General features: G+C 33.1%; 1 protein-coding gene across 1 annotated transcript; it reads left to right on the forward strand.

Moving 5' to 3' along the window:
- The first annotated feature begins 2,047 nt into the window (after positions 1–2,047).
- Positions 2,048–20,859, forward strand: LOC120162980 (probable WRKY transcription factor 41). Its single transcript, XM_039173012.1, has 4 exons — positions 2,048–2,058; positions 19,393–19,742; positions 20,153–20,281; positions 20,352–20,859. The coding sequence occupies exons 2-4, from the start codon at positions 19,426–19,428 to the stop codon at positions 20,854–20,856; spliced, it is 951 nt and encodes a 316-aa protein (XP_039028943.1). The 5' UTR covers positions 2,048–2,058; positions 19,393–19,425; the 3' UTR covers positions 20,857–20,859.
- The last annotated feature ends 511 nt before the right edge of the window (positions 20,860–21,370 follow it).

The raw sequence follows: 21,370 nt of genomic DNA on the forward strand, positions 1-21,370 counted from the left end.
AAAGGGATAGATGCTAGAGTATGATAGACAACATCTATAGTTAACGCTGAGAGGTATTGTCATAGCAATTGTCTAAAAATACCTAGTAATCCTGTCAGGCAGCTTTAGTGAGTCATAATAATTCATTTTAAATAGAGAATAATTGTTTTCAAGACAATAGTTTAGCATAAGTTCTCTGTGACACGTCTGAATATGTGAGGTTGTTAGCATTATATTTAAACCATCACTTGTTTTGTTAGTCTGCATATTTATTTTGTCTCAACCAAACTTTTTTGAAATCGTTGAATCATTTTTCTTAGTTCATTAATATTAGTTCTTAGGATAATACTTAGTAGGAATTAGTTTGTGACATTAGTTCTAGTTGTGGTGAAAATATATTTCTAATCCAATCATTGTGGAGACAATACTCACTCACTACTATATTATTTGCATCGATTGTGTATACTTACATAGATTTGGTTGCCTTAGCATATACATTTACAAGCGATCAGATAACCTCAAGGAGAGGTATATTGATTTTCACCTTCCGAAATACGTCTAGTATTTCCTTTTCCTCAACTTGTTTATCCCTTTTCACTAACATTGATGGAAAAGGTGGTGGTACGTCATAGGGAGATGGCGTTGGATTCATTTGTTCTTTGTCACTCTTATTTTGAGATCCTGAATCACCAGTCTTCTTCTCGTTTTGGATTTCTTTATCTGATGGAACATGTGGCACCACTACTGTACCACTCCGAAGATAATCTAACATTCTCCCTTGGGTTTACCTCGGAGATGGAAGTTTACCTTGTGATTCCAAACAGCCTACGGTTTGAGTCAGTTGTCTCATTTGCTTGACTATTTCTTGTAAGTGGGCTTCAGTATGAATCTAGAATTTTTCCTGGGAATGTGCTAACTCTCGAAAATTGACTCTTATGATGTCTTCTATGGCTGTTGTGGTGGTGGAGGTGGTCTCGCTTGATAACATTGATTTGGTCTTGAGTTCTGAGCGTAACTGAAATTCAGATGATCCCTCCATCGTAGGTTGTAAGTATTGCTATAGGGATTGTAAGCTCTTTGGGGAGGTCCTGGAAAGTTTCCCACTGCATTGACTTGAGCTGTTGCGTCATCTTGGATCAGTGGACAATTTCTATTGGATGATCACGTGATGCACATATTCCACATGATCTATTTGGTCGTTTCTTTCCTGCAACAAGAGAGTTGACGACTTCAATTAATTTATCTATATTATTTTCTAAATAAGATGAACTTATCTCATGAACCCTCCGAGGAGGTTTATTTTTTGCGCGGAACTGTTGGGAATTTACGGCCATCATGGAAATTAAGTCCCTTGCTTCACTAGGAGTCATGTTCACCATGGCTCGAACACTGGCATCATCGTTCATCTTCATCTCTAGGGGATTAATCCTTCATAAAAGTATTGAAAGAGTGTTTGTTATGTTAACTCATGTTGTTGACAACTAGCACATAACTTTTTAAACCGCTCCTAGTAGTCGTAAAGTGACTATCCATCAAGTTGTTTGATTCCAAGAATTCTCCTTCGCAATTCACTTACTCTTACCGCAGGGAAAATCCTGTCAAGAAAAAGACGAGTCATTTGAGCCCATGTAGTAATAGAATTAAGGGGTAGATAAAATAACCATTCCTTAGCCGATTGGCTAAGGTAAAAGGAAAAGCTCTAAGTTTGATTTGGTCCTCGGTTACTCCCTATGGTCTGATGCTGGAGCGGACCATGTGAAATTCCGTGAGATATTTATGTGGATTCTCATTTGGAAATCCATGGAACGTATGGAGGAGATGAATAAGGCCAGATTTTAACTGGTATGGAGTTTCACCTTGGGGAAAATCAATGTACAAAGGCTCTTGTTTAGTAGGTGCCGCGAATAACTCTATGATGGTAGGATCGGCCATTGGAATTAGTTCTGTATCAACGGATTCACCTGAATTTGATTTCGGATTCTGGATTTGATTGTTGTCTTCTTTTTTCCCGGAGTATCTATACGTGAAGTCTCCTAGCTTGTCTTCGATTTCTCTATTAATGCGCCCGAATTAGTCTTGGTCATAAATCAAAAACAAACAAAAAATTAGTAACTTTGGCATAGTCCCCGACAACGGTGCCAATTTTACAACTGTCGTTTTGATGTCAAAATAAATTCCTTCTTCTCGGTTAATAAATAAGGAAATTTGTAGTAAAGAGAAGTAAGGGTCGATTCCATAGGAACTTAGAAAATTATAAATTTCTATTTGAATGATTTTACCAGAAGATAAGTAGTGAAATGGGGGTTTGGTAAAAATATATTAAATAGTAAAAAGTGCTTTAAAATAAGAATAAAGAAATTGAATAATTAAACATTGAAAATAAATGTAGTAACAACAGCCTCAAGCTTCACTTTGACTAATTTCTTTAGATCATCAAATTAGATTTTCCCTTCGGGATTCACGTCGGTTACTTTGTCTACAAGGGCAATCCCCGTGACTCTATTTTGTATAATGAATACCCAAGGCAATCTTTGATTCCGGCTTCAGAAATTGATCTAATAAACATCAATTGTCATGGATCAATTTCCGTTTAAGTTCGTGGCAACCAACTTGGATTGTTTCTCCTATAACCGTCAATTTTGATCTCAATTCCCTCTTGGAGAAGTTATCTCTCCAAATGTGTTCCCATGAAGTCGAATGTGCTTTCTATAAGCCGAATCTTCCTTCCACACATTTAATCGCAAAAACCACTTAACCAAAGTTTATCTTTTGATTTTGAAAACTATTTTTATTTTTTAAAATAAGCGCAGAGATTGAGAGAGATATTTCGAAGATATTAAGGGCATATTTCAATTCTCTTGTTGGAATTGAGTCATCACTTTAGCTCTCAGCTTATGAGAAAATTTAGCTAAGCATGACAAAAGTTATACTTAGCATATTTAAAAACAAAGCTTGAAAATAAAAGAAAAATGAAAACTTGAAAAACAAAATAAAAGAGAAAGCTTTAATAAAACTAGAAAGAAGAAGAAGATTGTAATATGAGATGTGTGTTTAGGCTTACCCCAAGAGAGTATTTATAGCCTCTCAAAGCCTAAGGATAAACAAAACATTAAAATAAAATAATCCTAAAGATAATTGTTTTCTTCTAAATTCAAACTTTAAACAAGTCTCCTAATGCAACTATGCCCGTCCATCTTCCAGAATGCGCGCTGAGTAGATCTTCTAGAAACAACCGCTGACTAGATCTTCTAGAAATTGCCACGTCAGACTGCATCGTGCCCAGAGTCGTGCCCATGTCTCCAGCCGTGACCAAATAATAAAAAAATGCAGAATATGCCCGTTTTATCACTAATTCTTGAAAGTAAGACGCTGCACAAAAATAAACATAACACAACTAAATCAGCATCAATAAATCCACAAGATCGAAGAAATAACAAGCAAATATTAACGATTTTGAACACTCTTCAGTAACATACATTCATTCATCAATTTCAATGCTTATAACTCAATACCTTACCGGGACTCACTCAAATCACTCAATGTGTATGGGGTAAAGAAACGTTCAATGTCAAAACCGACACGATATTACCATAGGCCTGCAAGTAAATCAAATCTTCTCTACTAATGAGAACAAGATGCATAAATCAAAGGGTCTTTTATTGTTTGTAACAGGGCTTAGGTAAAGCTGAGGAAAATGCTAAATATATTACTAAACATTCAAGGAAATGAACTAACAAATAATAAGTTTAACTCCATCAAAGCACAATAAGATAAAAAGACAATCTATCAAACAACAAATTTCTTTTCGAAATGCATTGGATTTTTTCCTCTTTGTTGTTGTTTCGTTTTCCTTTTTTCACGTCTTTTTTTCTGAACAACTTTATTTTCTTTTGAAATACTACTATTCTTTTCTTTTTTTTTTTTTTGGAGCATACATCAGATTGACTATTCACTTGCCCTGAAAAGGGTAGAAAAAAGGGATAAAATAAAAAGGCTTGGGTTTATAAATGTGGTGAAAACAAAGAAATAGGCTCAAAAGTGGTTAACTAGGGGGAAAATGCATGGTAGGCAATTTAGTGGGGGAAAACGGAATGGTTAATCCTAAGGTGCCTAAATCATTTTAAGCATCATGTTCATGTGTAATCTCGACAGTATTTAAAATGCAGGTTATAGAATACCAATTTCAAATTCAAAACACTCAATCTAACAAAATGAGAGCAAAAATGATATGCTCGTAAAGGCACAAATCTCACCAAATTGTTTCATGCATTGAGCTAATCACATTTTAACAACAAAATCATGAAATATCACAAAAATACCAACTTGATCACAATCTATGCTATTCCCTATCAAGAACACCCTAACCTAAACAATCATGTGTTCCCAAACAAGCATAGCATTCCAAATATTTTCAACCAGACAAAGAAATTCAATGAAATTTTCGCAAATCCAACCAACATACTAGCATCAACACATAAAGATAAGCAAAAGGGAAATTCAACCTACACTCTACTCCTCCTTACTTAAAGCGTTTTGCCTCAAAACGTAAAATTAAAGTGCAAGAGAAGGAATAGAGTACTCCCTAGATTTAATGTGAACCACGGCCGCGGTGGGAGGCGCTGGGACGTAGAAGTGGGGGTGCCCGATTTGATATCGTGAATGAAAAAACATCATCAGGTGTACGGTAGGTGGAAAACAAGCACCAAAATCCTCTGTAAAACCATAAATAGGATGGTACATTAGTAATAATTGAATGGAAATAGGATCGAAATTTACCTCATGAGTGTTTTCAGATGGTGTCGAATGTATGTAGCACGACAAAAAAATTCGATGGGCGTGGATGAGAGAAAGAGGAGGCCACGGTTGGCATGTACTGGAAAGACGATGATGGAGAGTGTGGCGAATATGGAAGGCGGACAGTGCTCGATCCGGGGCGGAGGAAGGCAACATCACCCGATTGGTTTCTTATCCACACCATTATGGAGTGGAGAGCAGTGGACGGGTTAAAGCACGTTAGCATGAACGTATTGGTTCGGTAAGTTCTGTGACTGTGATGAGAGAAAGAAACGATAGAAACGTATTGTTGGGGAGAGGCAATCAGTTTGGAGAAGATGAAAGGGGGTTGGGCTAAATTTGTTTTTTGCCATGCGTGGGGTGTTGGAGTCAAATTGGTTTTGTTTTCAATGAGAAATAAAGGGAATGCAAAAGTAAAAAGGAGATAAAGATATGGGTAGTAGGGTCCACGGTCAAAGGGAAAGGAATGAGAAGAGTGTATTAAGGAGTGGGGGCGGCAAAAAGTTAACAAAAAGGGGGGAAACAATTTGGGTTTTGCTAACGTGCGCCGGTCTCCTTAGAATTATGCTAATGTGCGCCGTGGGAAGTCAATGGTATCGATACTACTATATAGAGTAGTATCGATACCATATAATGGTATTGGTACCATATTTTAATTTTGTTTCCACGGTATCGATACTACCTTTACGGTATCGGTACTATACTACTTTGCATGACTTATACTGCTCCTGGAGTCCTAATTTGGCATTGTTCGGATGATAACTTCACAAATCTTCATTGTTTAAGTTTGAAAAACATTCGGTTCATGCAAAATAATAATAAAAATTAAATGAAACATGCTTAATCGAAATAAAAATAAAATTAAAAATAAAAAATGTAACAAAATTAAAACAATGGGTTGTATCCCATGAAGCGCTTTTGTTTATCGTCGTTAGCTCAATGACCTGATTCAGACTCAGGTTCTTAGAGAAATACTTCATCCACTTCATACGCTTTTTCCAACTAAGAATTTCATTATGAGAAATTCTACGATCGAATAATTTTTTATTTTCTCCTTGTAGAATTTGACATTCTCATAAGTTATTCTTTGGACCTTTTTTAGCTTTGAAAGCGTATCTGAAATAACCAGTGGAGTAGCATTTTCTCCTAAAAAGAACTCTTTAAGTTTTTCGGCATTTTTTCAATTCTATCTCAGGTGCTTGTAAAACAGAAGGGAGACCTTTAGACTTAGAAATAATCAAATATAAATCAGAATGAATAGAAAATAAATTTTCCAACTCCCTAATTTCCTCATTGTGGTCTTCTAACTCCCTTCATAGATCAAAAGATACATTAGTTTCTATAAAATCATTTGTCAAAGGATCAATAATATCAACATAATTTATGCTCGTCACTTTGTCTCGGTGTTTCATTGCCTTATATATATCAAATTTAACGATCTCACCATCAAACTCTATGGTTAAAGTCACGTTTCTTACGTCAATCTTTGTGTGCAAAGTACTTAAGAAGGGACTCCCTAATAGAATATCGGAAGAAGTACTGGTGCGATCATTCTCCGTATTAATTACATAAAAATCAGCGGGAAATATTAAGTCATTTACTTCCACCAACACATTTTCTAAGTGTCCTTCCGGGTAAATGACAGATCTTTCAGCAAGTTGAATTGATATTTTTGTATCCTTCAAGGGCTCATTAGTAATCATATTGTAAACAAAGAGAGGCATTACATTAATAGAGCCGCCAATCACATGGCTCGTTTTATCTCAAATTTACCAATTTTATAGGGTATTGCGCACATACCTTGGTCTTTCAGTTTTGGTGGTAACTTTTTTTGGAATACAATTGAGATATGTTCTCCTAGATTTACCTTCTCGTTCCCGATAAGTTTTCTCTTTCTTGTACAAAGGTCCTTCAAAAACCGGGCATACCTTGGAACTTTTCGGATAACCTCAAGGAGGGGTATATTGATTTCCACCTTCTGAAATATGTCTAGTATTTTTTTCCTCATCTTGTTTATCTCTTTTAACTAACCTCGATGGAAAATATGGTCGCACATCATATGGAGATGTCATTGGATTTGTTTGTTCTTTGTCACTCTTATTCTGAGATCCTGAATCATCACTCTTCTTCCCTTTCTAGACTGTTTCATCTGATTGAACATGTGGCACCACTACTGTACCACTTCGAAGAGTGATGGCGCTGACATTCTCCCTTGGGTTTACCTCGATTTGAGATGGAAGTTTACCTTGTGATTCCAAGCGTCCTACGGTTTGAGCCAGTTGGTTTATCTGCTTGTCTATCTCTTGGAAGTAGGCTTCAATACGAATCTTGAACTTTTCCTGGGAAAGTGTTAACCTCTCGACAATTCACTCTAATGATGTCTTCTACGATTGTTGTGGTGGTGGAGGTGGTCTCGCTTGATAACCTTGATTCGGCCTTGAGTTTTGAGCATAACTGAAATTCGGATGAACCCTCCATCCTGGGTTGTAAGTATTGTTGAAGGGATTGTAAGTTCTCTAGGGAGGTCCTGGAAAGTTCTCGACTGCATTGATATGAGCTATTACGTCATCCTAGATCAGTGGATAGTCGTCTGTTAGATGATCAGGTAATGCATATATTCCATATAATCTTTTTGGTCCTATCTTTCCTATAACAAGAGAGTTGACTACTTCAGTTAATTTATCGATTTTACTTTCCAAATAATATAAACTTATCTCATGAACCCTTCAAGGAGGTTCATTTTTTGTGCAAAACTGTTGGGAATTTACGGTCATTGTGGAAATTAAATCCTTAGCCTCGGTAAGAGTCATGTTCACCAAAGCTCCTCTGTTGGCAGCATCTATCGTCTTCATTTCCAGGGGAGTTAATCCTTCATAAAAGTATTGAATGAGTGTTTGTTCTGTTAACCCATGTTGTGGGCAACTAGCACATAACTTTTTAAATCGATCTCAGTATTCGTAAAGTGACTCTCCATCAAGCTGGTTGATATTCTCGTTCGCAATTCACTTACTTTTGCTGTAGGGAAAACCCTGTCAAGAAAAAGATGAGTCATTTGAGCCCCTGTAGTAATAAAATTAGAGGGTATATAAAATAACCATTCCTTAGCTGAATCGTCTAAGGAAAAAGGAAAAGATCTAAGTTTGATTTGGTCCTCGGTTACTACCTGTGGTCTCATGCTGGAGCAAACCATGTGAAATTTCGTGAGATGTTTATGTGGATTCTCATTTGGCAATCCGCAGAATGTAGGCAGGAGATGAATAAGGCCAGTTTTTAACTGGTATGGAGTTTTGCCTTAGGGAAAATCAATGCACAAAGGCTCTTGTTCAGTAGGTGTCGTGGCTAACTCTCTTATAGTGGGATCGGCCATCCAAATTGGTTCTGTATTAATGGATTCACCCTAATTTGATTCTGATTCTGGATTTGATTGTTGTCTCCTTCATTCCCAAAGGGTTTGTGCGTGAAATCTCCTAGCTCTGGCTTCGATTTTCGGGTCGTACTCCACTAATGCGCCCGAATTAGTCCTTGTCATAAATTAAAAGCAAACAAAAAATTAGTAACTTTGGCGAAGTCCCCGGCAACGACGCCAATTTGACAACTGTCATTTTGATGTCAAAATAAATTCCTTCTTCTCGGTTAATAAATAATAAAATTCGTAGTAAAGATAAGTAATAGTCGATTCCACAAGGACTTGAAAAATTATAAATTTTTGTCTGATTTTTTAAGCCATACGTGATGTAGTAACAAGGGGTTTTAGATAAAAAATGATTAAGTAATAAAGAGTTTAAATAAAAGGTAATTAAAGAAAATAAAGATTGTAAATGGATATGGTAAAAACTGCCTCATGCTTCGCTTTGACTCAATTTCCTTTAGATCATCGAATTAGATTTTCCCTTTGGGATTCACGTCGATTACTTTGTCTACAATGGCAATCCCCGTGACTCTATTTTGTATTCCGAATACCCAAGGCAATCTTTGATTCTGGATTCGAAAATTGATCTAATCAATATTAATTGTCATAGATCAATCACCATTTAAGTTCATGGTGACCGACTCGGATTATTGCTTCTATAATCATCAATTTCGATCTCAATTCCCTCTTGGCGAAGCTATCTCGCCAAGTGTGTTCTCAGGAAGTAGAATGTGCTTTCTATAAGCCGAATATTCCTCCCACACGTTTAATTGTAACAACAATCTAGACCAAAGTCTATCTTTGATTTTGAAAACTGTTTTGATTTTGAAAAATAAGTGCAGAGATTGAGAGATATATTCCGAAGATATTAAAGGCCTGTTTCAATTCTCCCGTTAGAATTGAGTCATCGCTTCATCTCTCGGCTTATGAAAAAATTAGCTAAGCATGACAAAAGTCATGCTTAGTATATTTAAAAACAAAGCTTTAAAATAAAAACAAAAATCAAAAAACTTGAAAAGTTAAATAAAAGAGAAAGCTTTAATAAAACTAGAAAGAAGAAGAGAATTGTAATATGAGAAGTGTGTTTAGGCTTACCCCAATAGGGTATTTATAGCCTCTAAAAACCTAGAGATAAATAAAGAAATTAAAATAAAATAATCCTAAAAATAATTATTTTTCCTAAATTCAAACTTTAAACAAGTCTCCTAATGCAACTCTGCTCGTCCATCTTCCAGAAGGCGCGTTGAATAGTTCTTCTAGAAACTGCCACTGACTGGACCTTCTAGAAACTGCCACGTAAGACCTTGTCATACCCAAAGTCGTGCCCATATCTCCAGCCGTGACCAAATAATAAAAAAATGCAGAATGTGCCCATTTTACCACTAATTTTGGAAAGTAATGCCCTGTACGAAAACAAGCATAACAAAACCAATTCAGCAGCAATAATTCCATAAAATCAAAGAATTAACGAGCAAATACTACCGATTCTGAATACTCATCAATTATCAAGTCATTTTATTCAAATCTAGTGTTTACATTTTGTTTTGCCTTTACATTTTCATTTAATTTCACTACACACAATTTATTTTGCCATGACATCTTCATTTGCTGTCACATTACACTATCATTCCATCCCCACCAACATATATTTCACATTGCCTCCGCATTCTCATTAGTACATACCATCACACTAACTATACTTCGATAAAGTGGTTCTTTGCTTTGATTGTACTTATAAATTTCTTTCGATCCCTATGAAGATGATACTCACTCATCACTTTATTACTTGTTTGATTGTGTATACTTGCATATACTTCGCATTCATATTGAGTACTCACAAAATGTGGACAATAATTACAATTAGGGATGAGTAAAATTCGACTCGACTTGAAAAAAGATTTTTTTATTTGACTCAATTCAAATTAACTTCGAGTTGTAATTTCATAAACTCGACTTGATAAAATTTCAAGTTCAAATTGATTATAAAATAAACTCAAATAATTCAAATTTTTAGATAATTAGTGGATTGATTTTCAAGTTTGAGTTGAGAGTCTCGACTATGTATGATATATGTATATTACATATGAAAAGTATGAAGAAATATATATGTATTGTATATGATTATATGAAATCAATTAAATTGGAATCAAATAACATCATAATATTATAATATTTAAACATAAATTTGAAAATTTGACTCGAATTGAAAAAATTTCAAGTTAAGTTCTAGTTATAAAATAGGACTTGTCAACTCAAATAACATTAAATTTGTTACTTGATCGAACGCTCACCACTAATTATATTTTTAAGATAAGTAAGATAATATGAGCATGTTTGACCAGTCAACCAATTAATAGATCTCAAACTATTATAATTTCTTCATTAATTCAAAATTTTACACAAATGTTGAACATAATAAACCTGAAGAGGCTCAAACTATTATTATTATTATTTTCATTAATAGATCTCAAACTATTATTATTTGAATCGAGGAAAGAAAAATCGGAAGAGGCTCGAAATTGTCAATTCCAAAAAAATAAATCACAATATTAAAATTAAGCATCAAAATTAAAATTAATGATCAATATTAAAATTAAGCACCAAAATTAATATTATTATTCAAATAATCACAATTAATATCAAGTAAAATTAAGTATTAAATTGTTAAGATTAATGATAACAATTAATATCAAATGATATGAAATTAATGCTAATAAAAGTTAATGAATAAAATAAAGTATTAATATTATTTTTAATTAAAATCAAAGAGTAAATTCGAAATTAATTATAAAAAATAAAGTAAATGTTATAGAAGATTTAGAACTTAGAAGTCTAAATTCTAAATAGGGTAAAGTGTGGGAGTTTGCATGCAATTTGACCATTTAAATTAAAAAAAAAGTATGAGGGGTAATGTAATTTAGCCATGTCTTTTAAAACAGAAAGATATGTTAGTCTTAAATATAAATGGGAGAAACTATTGGGGGTTTTCAAGCAATTTAACCATTCTAAATAAAACACAAATAATGGGGTTTGGAATGTAATTTTAATCATGCAAATGGAAAAGATGACCAGAGCATTAAGTGCGATTAACTTACACGCAACAACGGTTGCAGACGAATGAGAACCAACGATCATGGTTAGTCTGGCTGGGATGGATAACGGTCGGGGATGATTCTTCGAAGGTCATGTGTGTAAAAAAGGAAAAGAAAACGGATGGCAGTCGACACAAATGGAAGAGCTTCTCATTCGAGACGATTGACTGCTGGGTGACAACAAACAAAAATGATGGATGTTGTAGCAGTTGGTTTTTCGACAAGTTAAGGTGGTCGCCGATTGTGACTGCTGTTGATGGTCTGTTCTAACTTATATAACTTAAAAATTCTAATTCTAAACAAATTAAATTACTTAAATTAATTATTATTTTTAATAAAAAAATATAATTTTATTAAATTTATAATTTAAATTTAAATAAATGATTAATTTTAAATAAACCATTATACTTTTTAATATTTACATAATAAAAATAAATTTACTTGTGGTGTGTTTCGATACGCCGCTTTAGTGGTATGTTACGATATGCGATGTGAAATTTTTCCATTAATTTTGTGTATAGTTTAATTTAATACTTTAATCTTAGCGAGACAAGATATTGTGCATTCGTACTGTGTCTCGATAAAGTAGAGATGTCACACCCAAATTTGGGGTTAAATGTTTCTAGATATGTTATTATGATAAAGTAAAGGCTTAATTTAGACTTTTGAGGACTTATCAAGTCTATTTGAGAATAATATATATTTATTGTTTTGATTGTGTAGGTATACTTTAACATGTTAATAGCATTTACAACATAGAACAATCGGATGGCAATAAATACCGAGGCGGAATAAAGAAGAGACTGGTGGGGGGCATCCCCCCCCCCCCCAAAAAAAATATTAAAAAGATAAAGGAAATTTTACCTTTAGTATTTAAACCATTACTTTTGTTTCATTTTAGTACCTAAACTTTATTTTTTTTACCAAATCATATCAAATGTTAGTTTAGGTTTCAATTTGATACTTTGTAGTTAAAAACTTAATGGTGATGTTACGTATCATCATAAGATAATACCACATCATCATTGATTTTTTTTAAATTACACAGCGACAATTTTTGTTAATTTTTTAACGGTGAGGTACCAAATTGAAACGTAAACTAAATAATAAGTACATTTTTAAAAAAATAATAAAGTTTAAGTACTAAAATAGAATAAAAATAATAGTTAAATACTAAACGTGTAGTTTATCCAAAAATAAAACATATATATATATATATTAAATTATTAAATTTCATCCCTTGAAAAAGTGTATAATAAATTATTAAATCTAATTATCTAAAGAAAATATATGTATATTACTTTAAAATTTAGAATTTACAAACCACTTAAACATCATTTATTAGAAGAAATTAACACCCTTTTTTGTATTATTCTTAAATGAATGAAAATATATTTTCTTTTATTATTTTTTAATTTCAAGATAAAAAGATTATATGTTTTTTCATGTTTGACTGTTCTTCTTTACAGTGTTTTGAAAATCGGACCGAACCGACCGGTTCAACCGGAACCGTTGTCTAGTCCGGTTCAATCTAGACCGATTGAATAGCTACTAGTGAACCGGCCGAAACCGCTGAACCGTTCAAACCGGACCGACTAAAAACCAGAAAAAATCGGGAAAAACCGGAAAAAACTGTCAATTTTGTTATTTTTTTAAATTAAACCAAACGACGTCGTTTGTTAAACGAGCCAAGTCGATTCAAGTATTGCTGAGCTCGACTCGAACTTGAAAATTTTAAAAGTAAGCTCAACTCGACTCAAACTCACGTGCTAAAAAATATGAGGTTTAACTCGAACTCGAAATATAATATTAAAACTTGAACTCGAAAAGGCTTGAACTCAAAAAAAAAATTAGAAGCTCGATTGAAGCCTAAAATTCGAGCTTGACTGAAGTGAAAGAATAGTTCACTCAATGCTCACCAAAAGGCCCCATGATTTTGAATGCCAAATTACCTCTATTATTTATAGAAGTTAGTTGGGATGATCTTCTATGTTTCTTAGCCATGTGGGATTGTTTTTTTAAAAAAAATTAAACCAAACAATATCATTTTGTTATGATTTTTTTAGCCCCAAATTTATTTTTTAATTATAGTTATAAAATTATATTTATTATTTAATATGTTTTACCTTAAATATTATGTTGTAGTTAATTTGAATCATTTTGTTTCACTTGATTTTATGGTTTTTAACTTATATATGTTATGACTTGCTTTGAATATGAATTGTGATATAAAAAATTATTTTTTATTAAATATTTTTGGTATTTTTATTTAATTTTTTAAATAATTATGACTCCGTCCGGTTCTTCCGATCGGTCGGACCGGTTCGACCGGTTGAACCAGTGAATCGGTAGCATGGTCGATTCGCTAATCGGTCCGGTTCTGAAAACCATGCTTCTTTAACATGTTCATCTCAATTAAATTATCAAATATTCAACTTTTAATTTTATTTTAGTCGAAGGTAATTTTAAAAAAAATATTTTTTAATTCAATTTATATTTATGGTTTTATTAGAAATCTATATTTATTATGTGGGTCCATGAACTTTCATTTCTAAAACTAAAAATTTAGACATGATTTTAGATAATATTATTATCGATATATTTTATTTTTTAAATTTTTTATGCGAACAAATGAAATTTAATAATTTATAATTTTTTTATTAATACGATATTTGGATGTATATTTTATATTCACAAAAATATGAAAATATTTTAATTATTATGTTGTATGCTTTATGATTTGAAGTCTGGGCTACTATTTGAACTAAATCATGCTATGTTCAAAATACGGGATAAATGACCTATGTTCTCCATCGTTGTTATATAAACGCTATTAGAAGCCATGGTTGATTGACTATGCTATGTACATATTTTTAGTATTGTTGAACCCTTGGTCATCTGTGATTTTGGATATCATTTCCATGTCATACAATCCATAGTGTATAGTTACATAATTTGATTTTTGGTTATGTGAAAGTATGTTGTATGACTGGACTTTGGTCCTAGTGATGTAGATGATCTTGGTGATGTGGAAATATGTTGTGTATTAAGACTTCGATCTCTGTGATTTAGAGACGTGATTATGATAATTTTGTAGAGAATTCATGCATTCAAATATCGTAAAAATCATCGAGCTAAAATATTGCGTGATTCACTTGCGTAGTAAAATATGATAGATGTTATTACCCACACAAAGATATATTAAATGCTTATATGTTAAGATATGATCAAAGATATTCATAGATAGTTGCTATCCTTTATCATATATATCATGATTACACTACACAAAATAGGTTTTAGCGGCCTTTTTTTAGTCATATAGCGGCGTTTTTAAGCACCGCTAAAACTCTTCTTGCGTAAAAACAAACGTTGTAAAAAACGCCGCTGAAACAAACGTCACAAAAGTTTACGGCTTTTGTGAACGTCAAACGCCTTTTTTTACAAAAGCTTATAAAGGTTATGATCTTTAGCGGCGTAAACGTTGCTATTTATCTTTTCTTTAGTGGCATTTGTTCATAAAAATACCGCTAAATTCTCTTACATATAGTGGCGTTTGTGATGTAAAACACCGTTATTGATTACTTATATAGTGGCGTTTTCTATATAACCGCCACAATAGATCTTGAACTTCAGTGGCGTTTTGTTTACAAACACCTGTATTGACTATGTATTTAGTGGTGTTTTATTATACAAACGCCGCTAATTAAAAGTGATTTTTCAAATGTTAAAATTTTAACCTGTAACATTATCCAATAAACTTGAAATCCGTAACAACAAACTTGAAATCCATAAAAATAAATCAAAGTTTACATTAAAGTGAAATATAATGTAGTTCAACATTGTGAACTAGAATAAACAAAGCATATATATATAAAATAACACCAAAGATCCAAAACCACTCTATTCCTCATTATTTGTTTCTTCCTCCTCTTAAGAAACTCGAACAATCCGCAATTCACTTAATTTTCTCCTCGGCATAATATCTACAATACAAACAACAATTTTAGTGAAAATATTATCATTAATGAATATATTTAACGACAACATGTTATAAGTTATAATATTATAAATTAATCAATTAAGATATAAAATCTTACACATAAATTTTAAATTCTCCTGGGCATCCGTTTCTGATTCCTCAGAGTATTGTCTAGACTATCTTTCAAAGAGTCGGCCTCTTCACCTACTTGTTCAACTTTTCTGTTTGCCAAATATAAATAACCTCAAGGTGTAAGACAATAAAAATAATATGATTTACAATAACATCGGGCATGGTAATCGAAAATCATCAAAGCAGCTTTACCTCTTTTCAAATTTCACCAAAGAAAGGCACACCTCTTAACCAAGTAAAGAAAAATTCTAACAAGGCATACTAAGGAAAGTTTTTTCGTTAACTAAAACTTATTTGACAATTTGATAGAGCAGTTAGACTACTCGTAAAGAAGCTTTGTCAACCAAGCCTTGAGCTCAAAATAATTTTCCATCAAAAAGAAAAAACCTGTTGCTGTCGTTTTACAGGACAAAACTTCTAAATGCTCACTCTCTTTTAGATTTTTAGTTGTCTCACATCCTAATGCTTGATATTTGAGTTTATGATTTATTCAAGCATGAAATTTGATTTCCAGTGAACTAGCAAAGCTACTGTCCGTAGTAATTTATTAAACTTAGAATCAACTGAAAGTTGCACACCATTTTCTTACTAAAATTTGCTTGAAGTCACTTAGAACCCACCATCAAATCAATTGAAAGAAAATTAAACTTAATCATGGGGACTTCTCCCAATCATCGACTTGTATTAGTAAGGATAATCTACAAATTGACAAGAAGTTAAGCATGCCCACTCCCATCTCTCGTTCATAATTCTCATGGATAGACATAAAATGAGTAATACAACTATAGCTAAAACACTCCGGAACTAAAATTGAACTTTCATTAATAAATAGTTCAATGAAACAATGAGGAAAGAAACGATCATCGCCAATCAATTATCCAAGACCTAAATCTTTCGAAGAATAAAGGCACTATTGGATCAAATTGAGAAAATAAAGCCAAATAATAAAATCAAATACGGAGAAATGCAAGGAAGCAAATAGCAAAAAAATTAGAATATTCATAAACAAGTGCGAAATGTGATATTAAATGTTAGGCGTTTTCGCGGTGATACCTTTTCCATAGATCACGTTGGGATTTGTTGGGGATGGAATGCCAGAGACAATCCATATGGCGCATAGGGAGTGGATCTGAGAGATATCTTTTTTAACAGAGAAGGAGAGTTCGCGTGAATATTCCCTGGAGACGGAGCTCTCGAACCTCTCCAACCGTTCAATCTTGTCCCTTGCTCGAAGAAGTAGCTTCATGGCGCTATGATAGACTTTCGATAATGTCCCTCCTCCTTCGATCCCCGCCATGGTTCAAATTCCAAACAAAGTGTGTTCTTGAATTATAGTATAGTAGAAATGGGCGAAAAACTGATGGCATGTAAATAAACGGTGATTGATTCAAAATGAGAACAAGGAACGAATGGTGTAGGGCACGACGGTGTTGAAAGGTGGCAACCTGCTATAGCTTTATAGGTAAATAAACGTTAACTCTACTGCGGTGTTTGTGAGAACAAACGCCACTACAACACGTCATATTGTGGTGGTGTTTGTCTAAAAACGCCACGATATATGTACCCTATTGCAGCATTAATAAAAAATACCACTAAAGTACTAGGTTTTAGCAGCGTTTCTCTAAAAATGACACGATATATGTATTCTATTGCGGCGTTTGTTTAGAAACGCCACTAAAGTAAGATTCTCTGGCAGCGTTTGTTTAGAAACGCCACTAAAGTAAGATTCTTTGGAGGCGTTTGTCAAATAAACACCACTAAAGCACTATTTGTAGCGGCATTTGTCAAATAAACACCACTAAAGTACGCATTTTAGCGGCGTTTGTTGAAAAACGCCGTTAATGTTACTATTTTGTGGCGTTTTGGATATAAACGCTGTGATATGTATAAATTTAGTGAAAACGCCGCGATAAACGCCACTATATACCTATTTTGCTGTAGTGTTACCTTACTAAGTTATGAATTCTTAATCTATTGTCTTGCATGATTTTATAAGGACATTAAACTCATGGGTGTATTTGAGATTGCATTTTAATGGTTATAAGTCAATCATTGATTTATTCTAATATAAATGTCAGTGGCTAAACTCCTAGAATGGTAGCTATGCATATTTGTATTGACGTGTGTTGTTTCATTTTGAGTTACGTTTTGTGCAAGTCTAGTGCTATGTATAACTAAGACATATATGTCATGTTTTTCTACGCTTTCATGTTGTTTAAAGGCAAGATAATAATGTTAGAAGGTAAGCTTGTAATCCATGCCTTAATATATGAAAAACATGGCAAGTAAATTACTAGACATGATATGCAAATAATGGTTATAAGTTGAACGAAATAGTAAAAAAGTAAATGTCGTGAAACAATCGTACTTTTGATTTTTTTTTTACTTTGATGATTTCAGGGTGAAATTGATATTTTGATGCATGTTTGAATTGTCATTGATTATGATATGCGTCGCACATGATTTAGATAAAATTTAATAGGATATTAAGCATGATTAAATTATCGTTTTGGCCATTTGTTACTAGTAGTATTGATATTAATTGGATAGTATCGATAGGAATTCATTAGAAGATATTGTTACTACCAAAAGAATATCGATATCGAGTAAAAATTTTAAAATCTAAGGTAAATTATACATCTAGTACTTTAACTATCAATTTTGGTCCGTTTTAATACCTAAACTTTTAATTTTTTTCAAAACCATACCTAAAATTTAGTTTTTGTTTCCTTTTAGTACATCACCGTTAAAAACTTAATATGTGGTTTATACGTGGCACTTTTTTATGGGTAAATTGCATCATTCATCACTCAGCTATCTTCTCACTCCTATTTTGGTCACTAAAGTTTAATTTTTCAATTTAATTACTTAACTTTCCAATTACTCCTAATTTAATCACTCTAACTTTCAAATTTATTTTTTTATTTTTAATTATATATTAATAAAATAATGATAAAAATGTAATGTCACAAAAATTATTAATAAAATAAATTAGAGTGATTAAAATAGGAGCAATTTGAAAGCTGAGTAGTTAAATTGAAAATTTTTAAACCTTAGTATCAAATATGAGTGAGAAGATAGTTGAGTGATGAACGATGTAATTTACCCATAAAAATGCAGCCGTTGAGTTTTTAACGGCGAGATAACTAAAATAAAATAAAAACTAAACGTTAAGTATGATTTTAAAAAATTGAAAGTTTAGATACTGAAAAAGATTAAAACTGATAATTTAGATACTAAACGCGTAATATATCCTAAAATCGAATATGTCAATTTAATAATAATATTGGATTTAAAATCTAATATGTCAATTTAATACTAATATTGGATTTAAGTATCGATACTACGTAGTATTGGATTAAGTCCACATGTTAACTTCTAACTCAGACGACCACTAATTTTTTAATAAAAAAAGGAGGAGTTTGAAACATATGAATAGTCGAATTACCATTTTGTAACTTTTAATAGTCGACGGACTCAACAAAACAATGCCTTGTAGTTGGGGGACTGTTTTGTAACTTTTAATAATCATGAAACTCAACAAAGCAACATCTTATACTCGGGGGACCATTTATGTACTTTACCTAATGTTTTATGTTATTGGCTGAAGTAATATTGTAGGATAAAAAAATGTTTTAACCCATCATAAACTGCGTTAATAATAAATAAGCACTTTTAAGTATAACCTTGTATTTAAATGGTTGAAATGTATAGCGGAGGAGAAATGGTCAACAGTCGGACTTGCTTTATTTGAAGCAAATTTTCTGACCAAAGACCGGTCGTAATGAAGAAAATCCACACTTCATTCCGACTTTGATTTATCATTCAAATGAGTCTATTCACCTTATACACCAAACCCCATACTATATTTATAATAAGGTTTGCCATGCACAAAACAACTCATCAAAGCCTTATATCGATAATACCAGAAACCATTTTTGATAGCTTTGATGGGGGGAAAACAGCTTTAATTGTGTTGAGTGAACTAATTGATAGCTTTGAGAAAGAGTTAATTTTGAATGTGTCCTTTGTTTGTGTAGATGGAGAAGATGGGAGAATGGGAGCAAAGGAGTTTGATAAATGAGTTAACCCAAGGAAGAGAGGTAGCTAGGCAACTCCAAGCCTATCTCAATGCGCCTTCTTCTTCTCACGAAACTCGTGAATTACTACTGTTAAGGATCCAAGCCTCGTACGAGAAGGCACTTTCAATGCTAAGCTGCAATGCCTCTTTGTCAACAGATCAGCTACCACAGTCGTCGGAACTAACCATCGGAATGTTGGAGTCGCCGCCTTCTCATAGTGTAAGTCCCCGGAGGGAAGACTCCGACCATGATTTCAAGGAGGAGGACAAGAAAAGGTATAGATAGATACTCAACTCTTCAACCAAGCCTTAATTTGTCCTTGTTATACCTCCGGAGCTATTCTTCGAATATACACTCCGAAAATAGTATTTTCGCCTCAACTAGATTCCATGCTCATCAAATGACTACAATCCTATTAGACCTTGATAATCTCATGTGCCTATCAAAACAAAATCTAAGATCTAATAATCAGATATATTTAGTATGTTGACCTACAAGTAGTAATAATTATCCTATATCTGACACTACAAGCTAAGATCATCATAAATACTCCTCAATCATGACTGAGAAAAGAGATCACAGTCTCACCTATCAACGATTGAAACGACGAACGTAAATAAAGTTGTTCCATTAATGGTCCTAGTTATTTCATGCAATTATCGATTAACTATGTTTTATGATGCAGAAAAACTCTGCCGAGATGGACGCAGCAAGTCCGAGTGACACCAGGTGCAGCCCTGGAGGGACCTCTTGACGATGGCTTCGGTTGGAGGAAATATGGACAAAAAGACATTCTGGGAGCAAAATATCCAAGGTTTGCCGATTCTCCCACCCACCATTAATTAACTATAACATCTCATTAAAGTTGATATCTTCGATTACAGAGGCTATTACAGGTGTACACGTCGAAATGTACAAGGTTGTTTGGCAAGAAAACAAGTACAAAGATCAGATGAAGACCCAACAATCTTTGAGATTACTTATCGAGGAACCCACAATTGTAATCTAGCATCCCATGTGAACCATCTCTCGGGAATCTCAGAAACTCAAGAACAAGTAACTAGCAACCCACAAAGGTCGTCTTCATCAATGGCGGCGCCCGATATGAAGGTTGAAGACAACCTTGTCTTTTCACTTCCTGTGATGGGTAACATTAACTTCGCTGAAAATGTTTTGTCTTCGTTTATATCTCCTACTGCAACATCCATGATGAACGGTGATAATTTGTTGGGAAATTTTCCAAATTCTGAGACTCAGACGCTCACCGGCGTTTACCAAGCCGTGACTTCATCAACGAATTCTCCCACTGTTGGCTTGGACTTGCCATTTGGTAGTGACGATCAGTTCCACCCCAACTTTGCATTTGACAACAATGGTTATTTTTCTTAATCAAACCAAAATAACCACAATTCTCTGATTTCCCCCTAGAATAATTTTAACTCTACTCTTTAAAAAAGGAGTTGGGATTTATATTCCTGTTAGATTGATGATGTCTTATAGCAAATGAAGACTGTATTTTATTATAAGAACATATGTAACTTTTGTTCACTGAACTTTACAATATTTCAATTCAATCAGCCTAGTTGTCAATTTTGGGGCTAGATTAAAAATATTTTAATGAAATCGATATAAACAAATCATTTGTAATCAACTATAAATCTGAAAAAGCACTTTAATTATAATAAAAATTATTCTAGTTACTTTTATTAAATAAATAAATGATGAAAAAATGGTATATATTTATCCCAAAATTCAAAAACGAATTTAAAATTTAACTCACTTTTAAGCATTCTAATGAAATTAACCCTTCGAATTTAATATTCTTTTTAGGGTAAAGTTCACAAATGGTCCTTCGACTATAGAACATTGATTTGTCGAGTCTTCTGACTATTAAAAGTTATAA

This window comes from Hibiscus syriacus, unplaced genomic scaffold (genome assembly GCF_006381635.1).
Source record: "Hibiscus syriacus cultivar Baekdansim isolate YM2019G1 unplaced genomic scaffold, ASM638163v2 tig00111427_pilon, whole genome shotgun sequence".
NCBI lineage: Eukaryota > Viridiplantae > Streptophyta > Magnoliopsida > Malvales > Malvaceae > Hibiscus > Hibiscus syriacus.

Excerpts from the sequence above, each read along its gene's own strand:
- LOC120162980 (XM_039173012.1), top strand. The coding sequence starts at position 19,426 with ATGGAGAAGATGGGAGAATGGGAGCAAAGGAGTTTGATAAATGAGTTA. Across the intron at positions 19,743-20,152 it reads AAGGAGGAGGACAAGAAAAG|AAAAACTCTGCCGAGATGGA; the intron begins GTATAGATAGAT and ends TTTATGATGCAG. Across the intron at positions 20,282-20,351 it reads CTGGGAGCAAAATATCCAAG|AGGCTATTACAGGTGTACAC; the intron begins GTTTGCCGATTC and ends CTTCGATTACAG.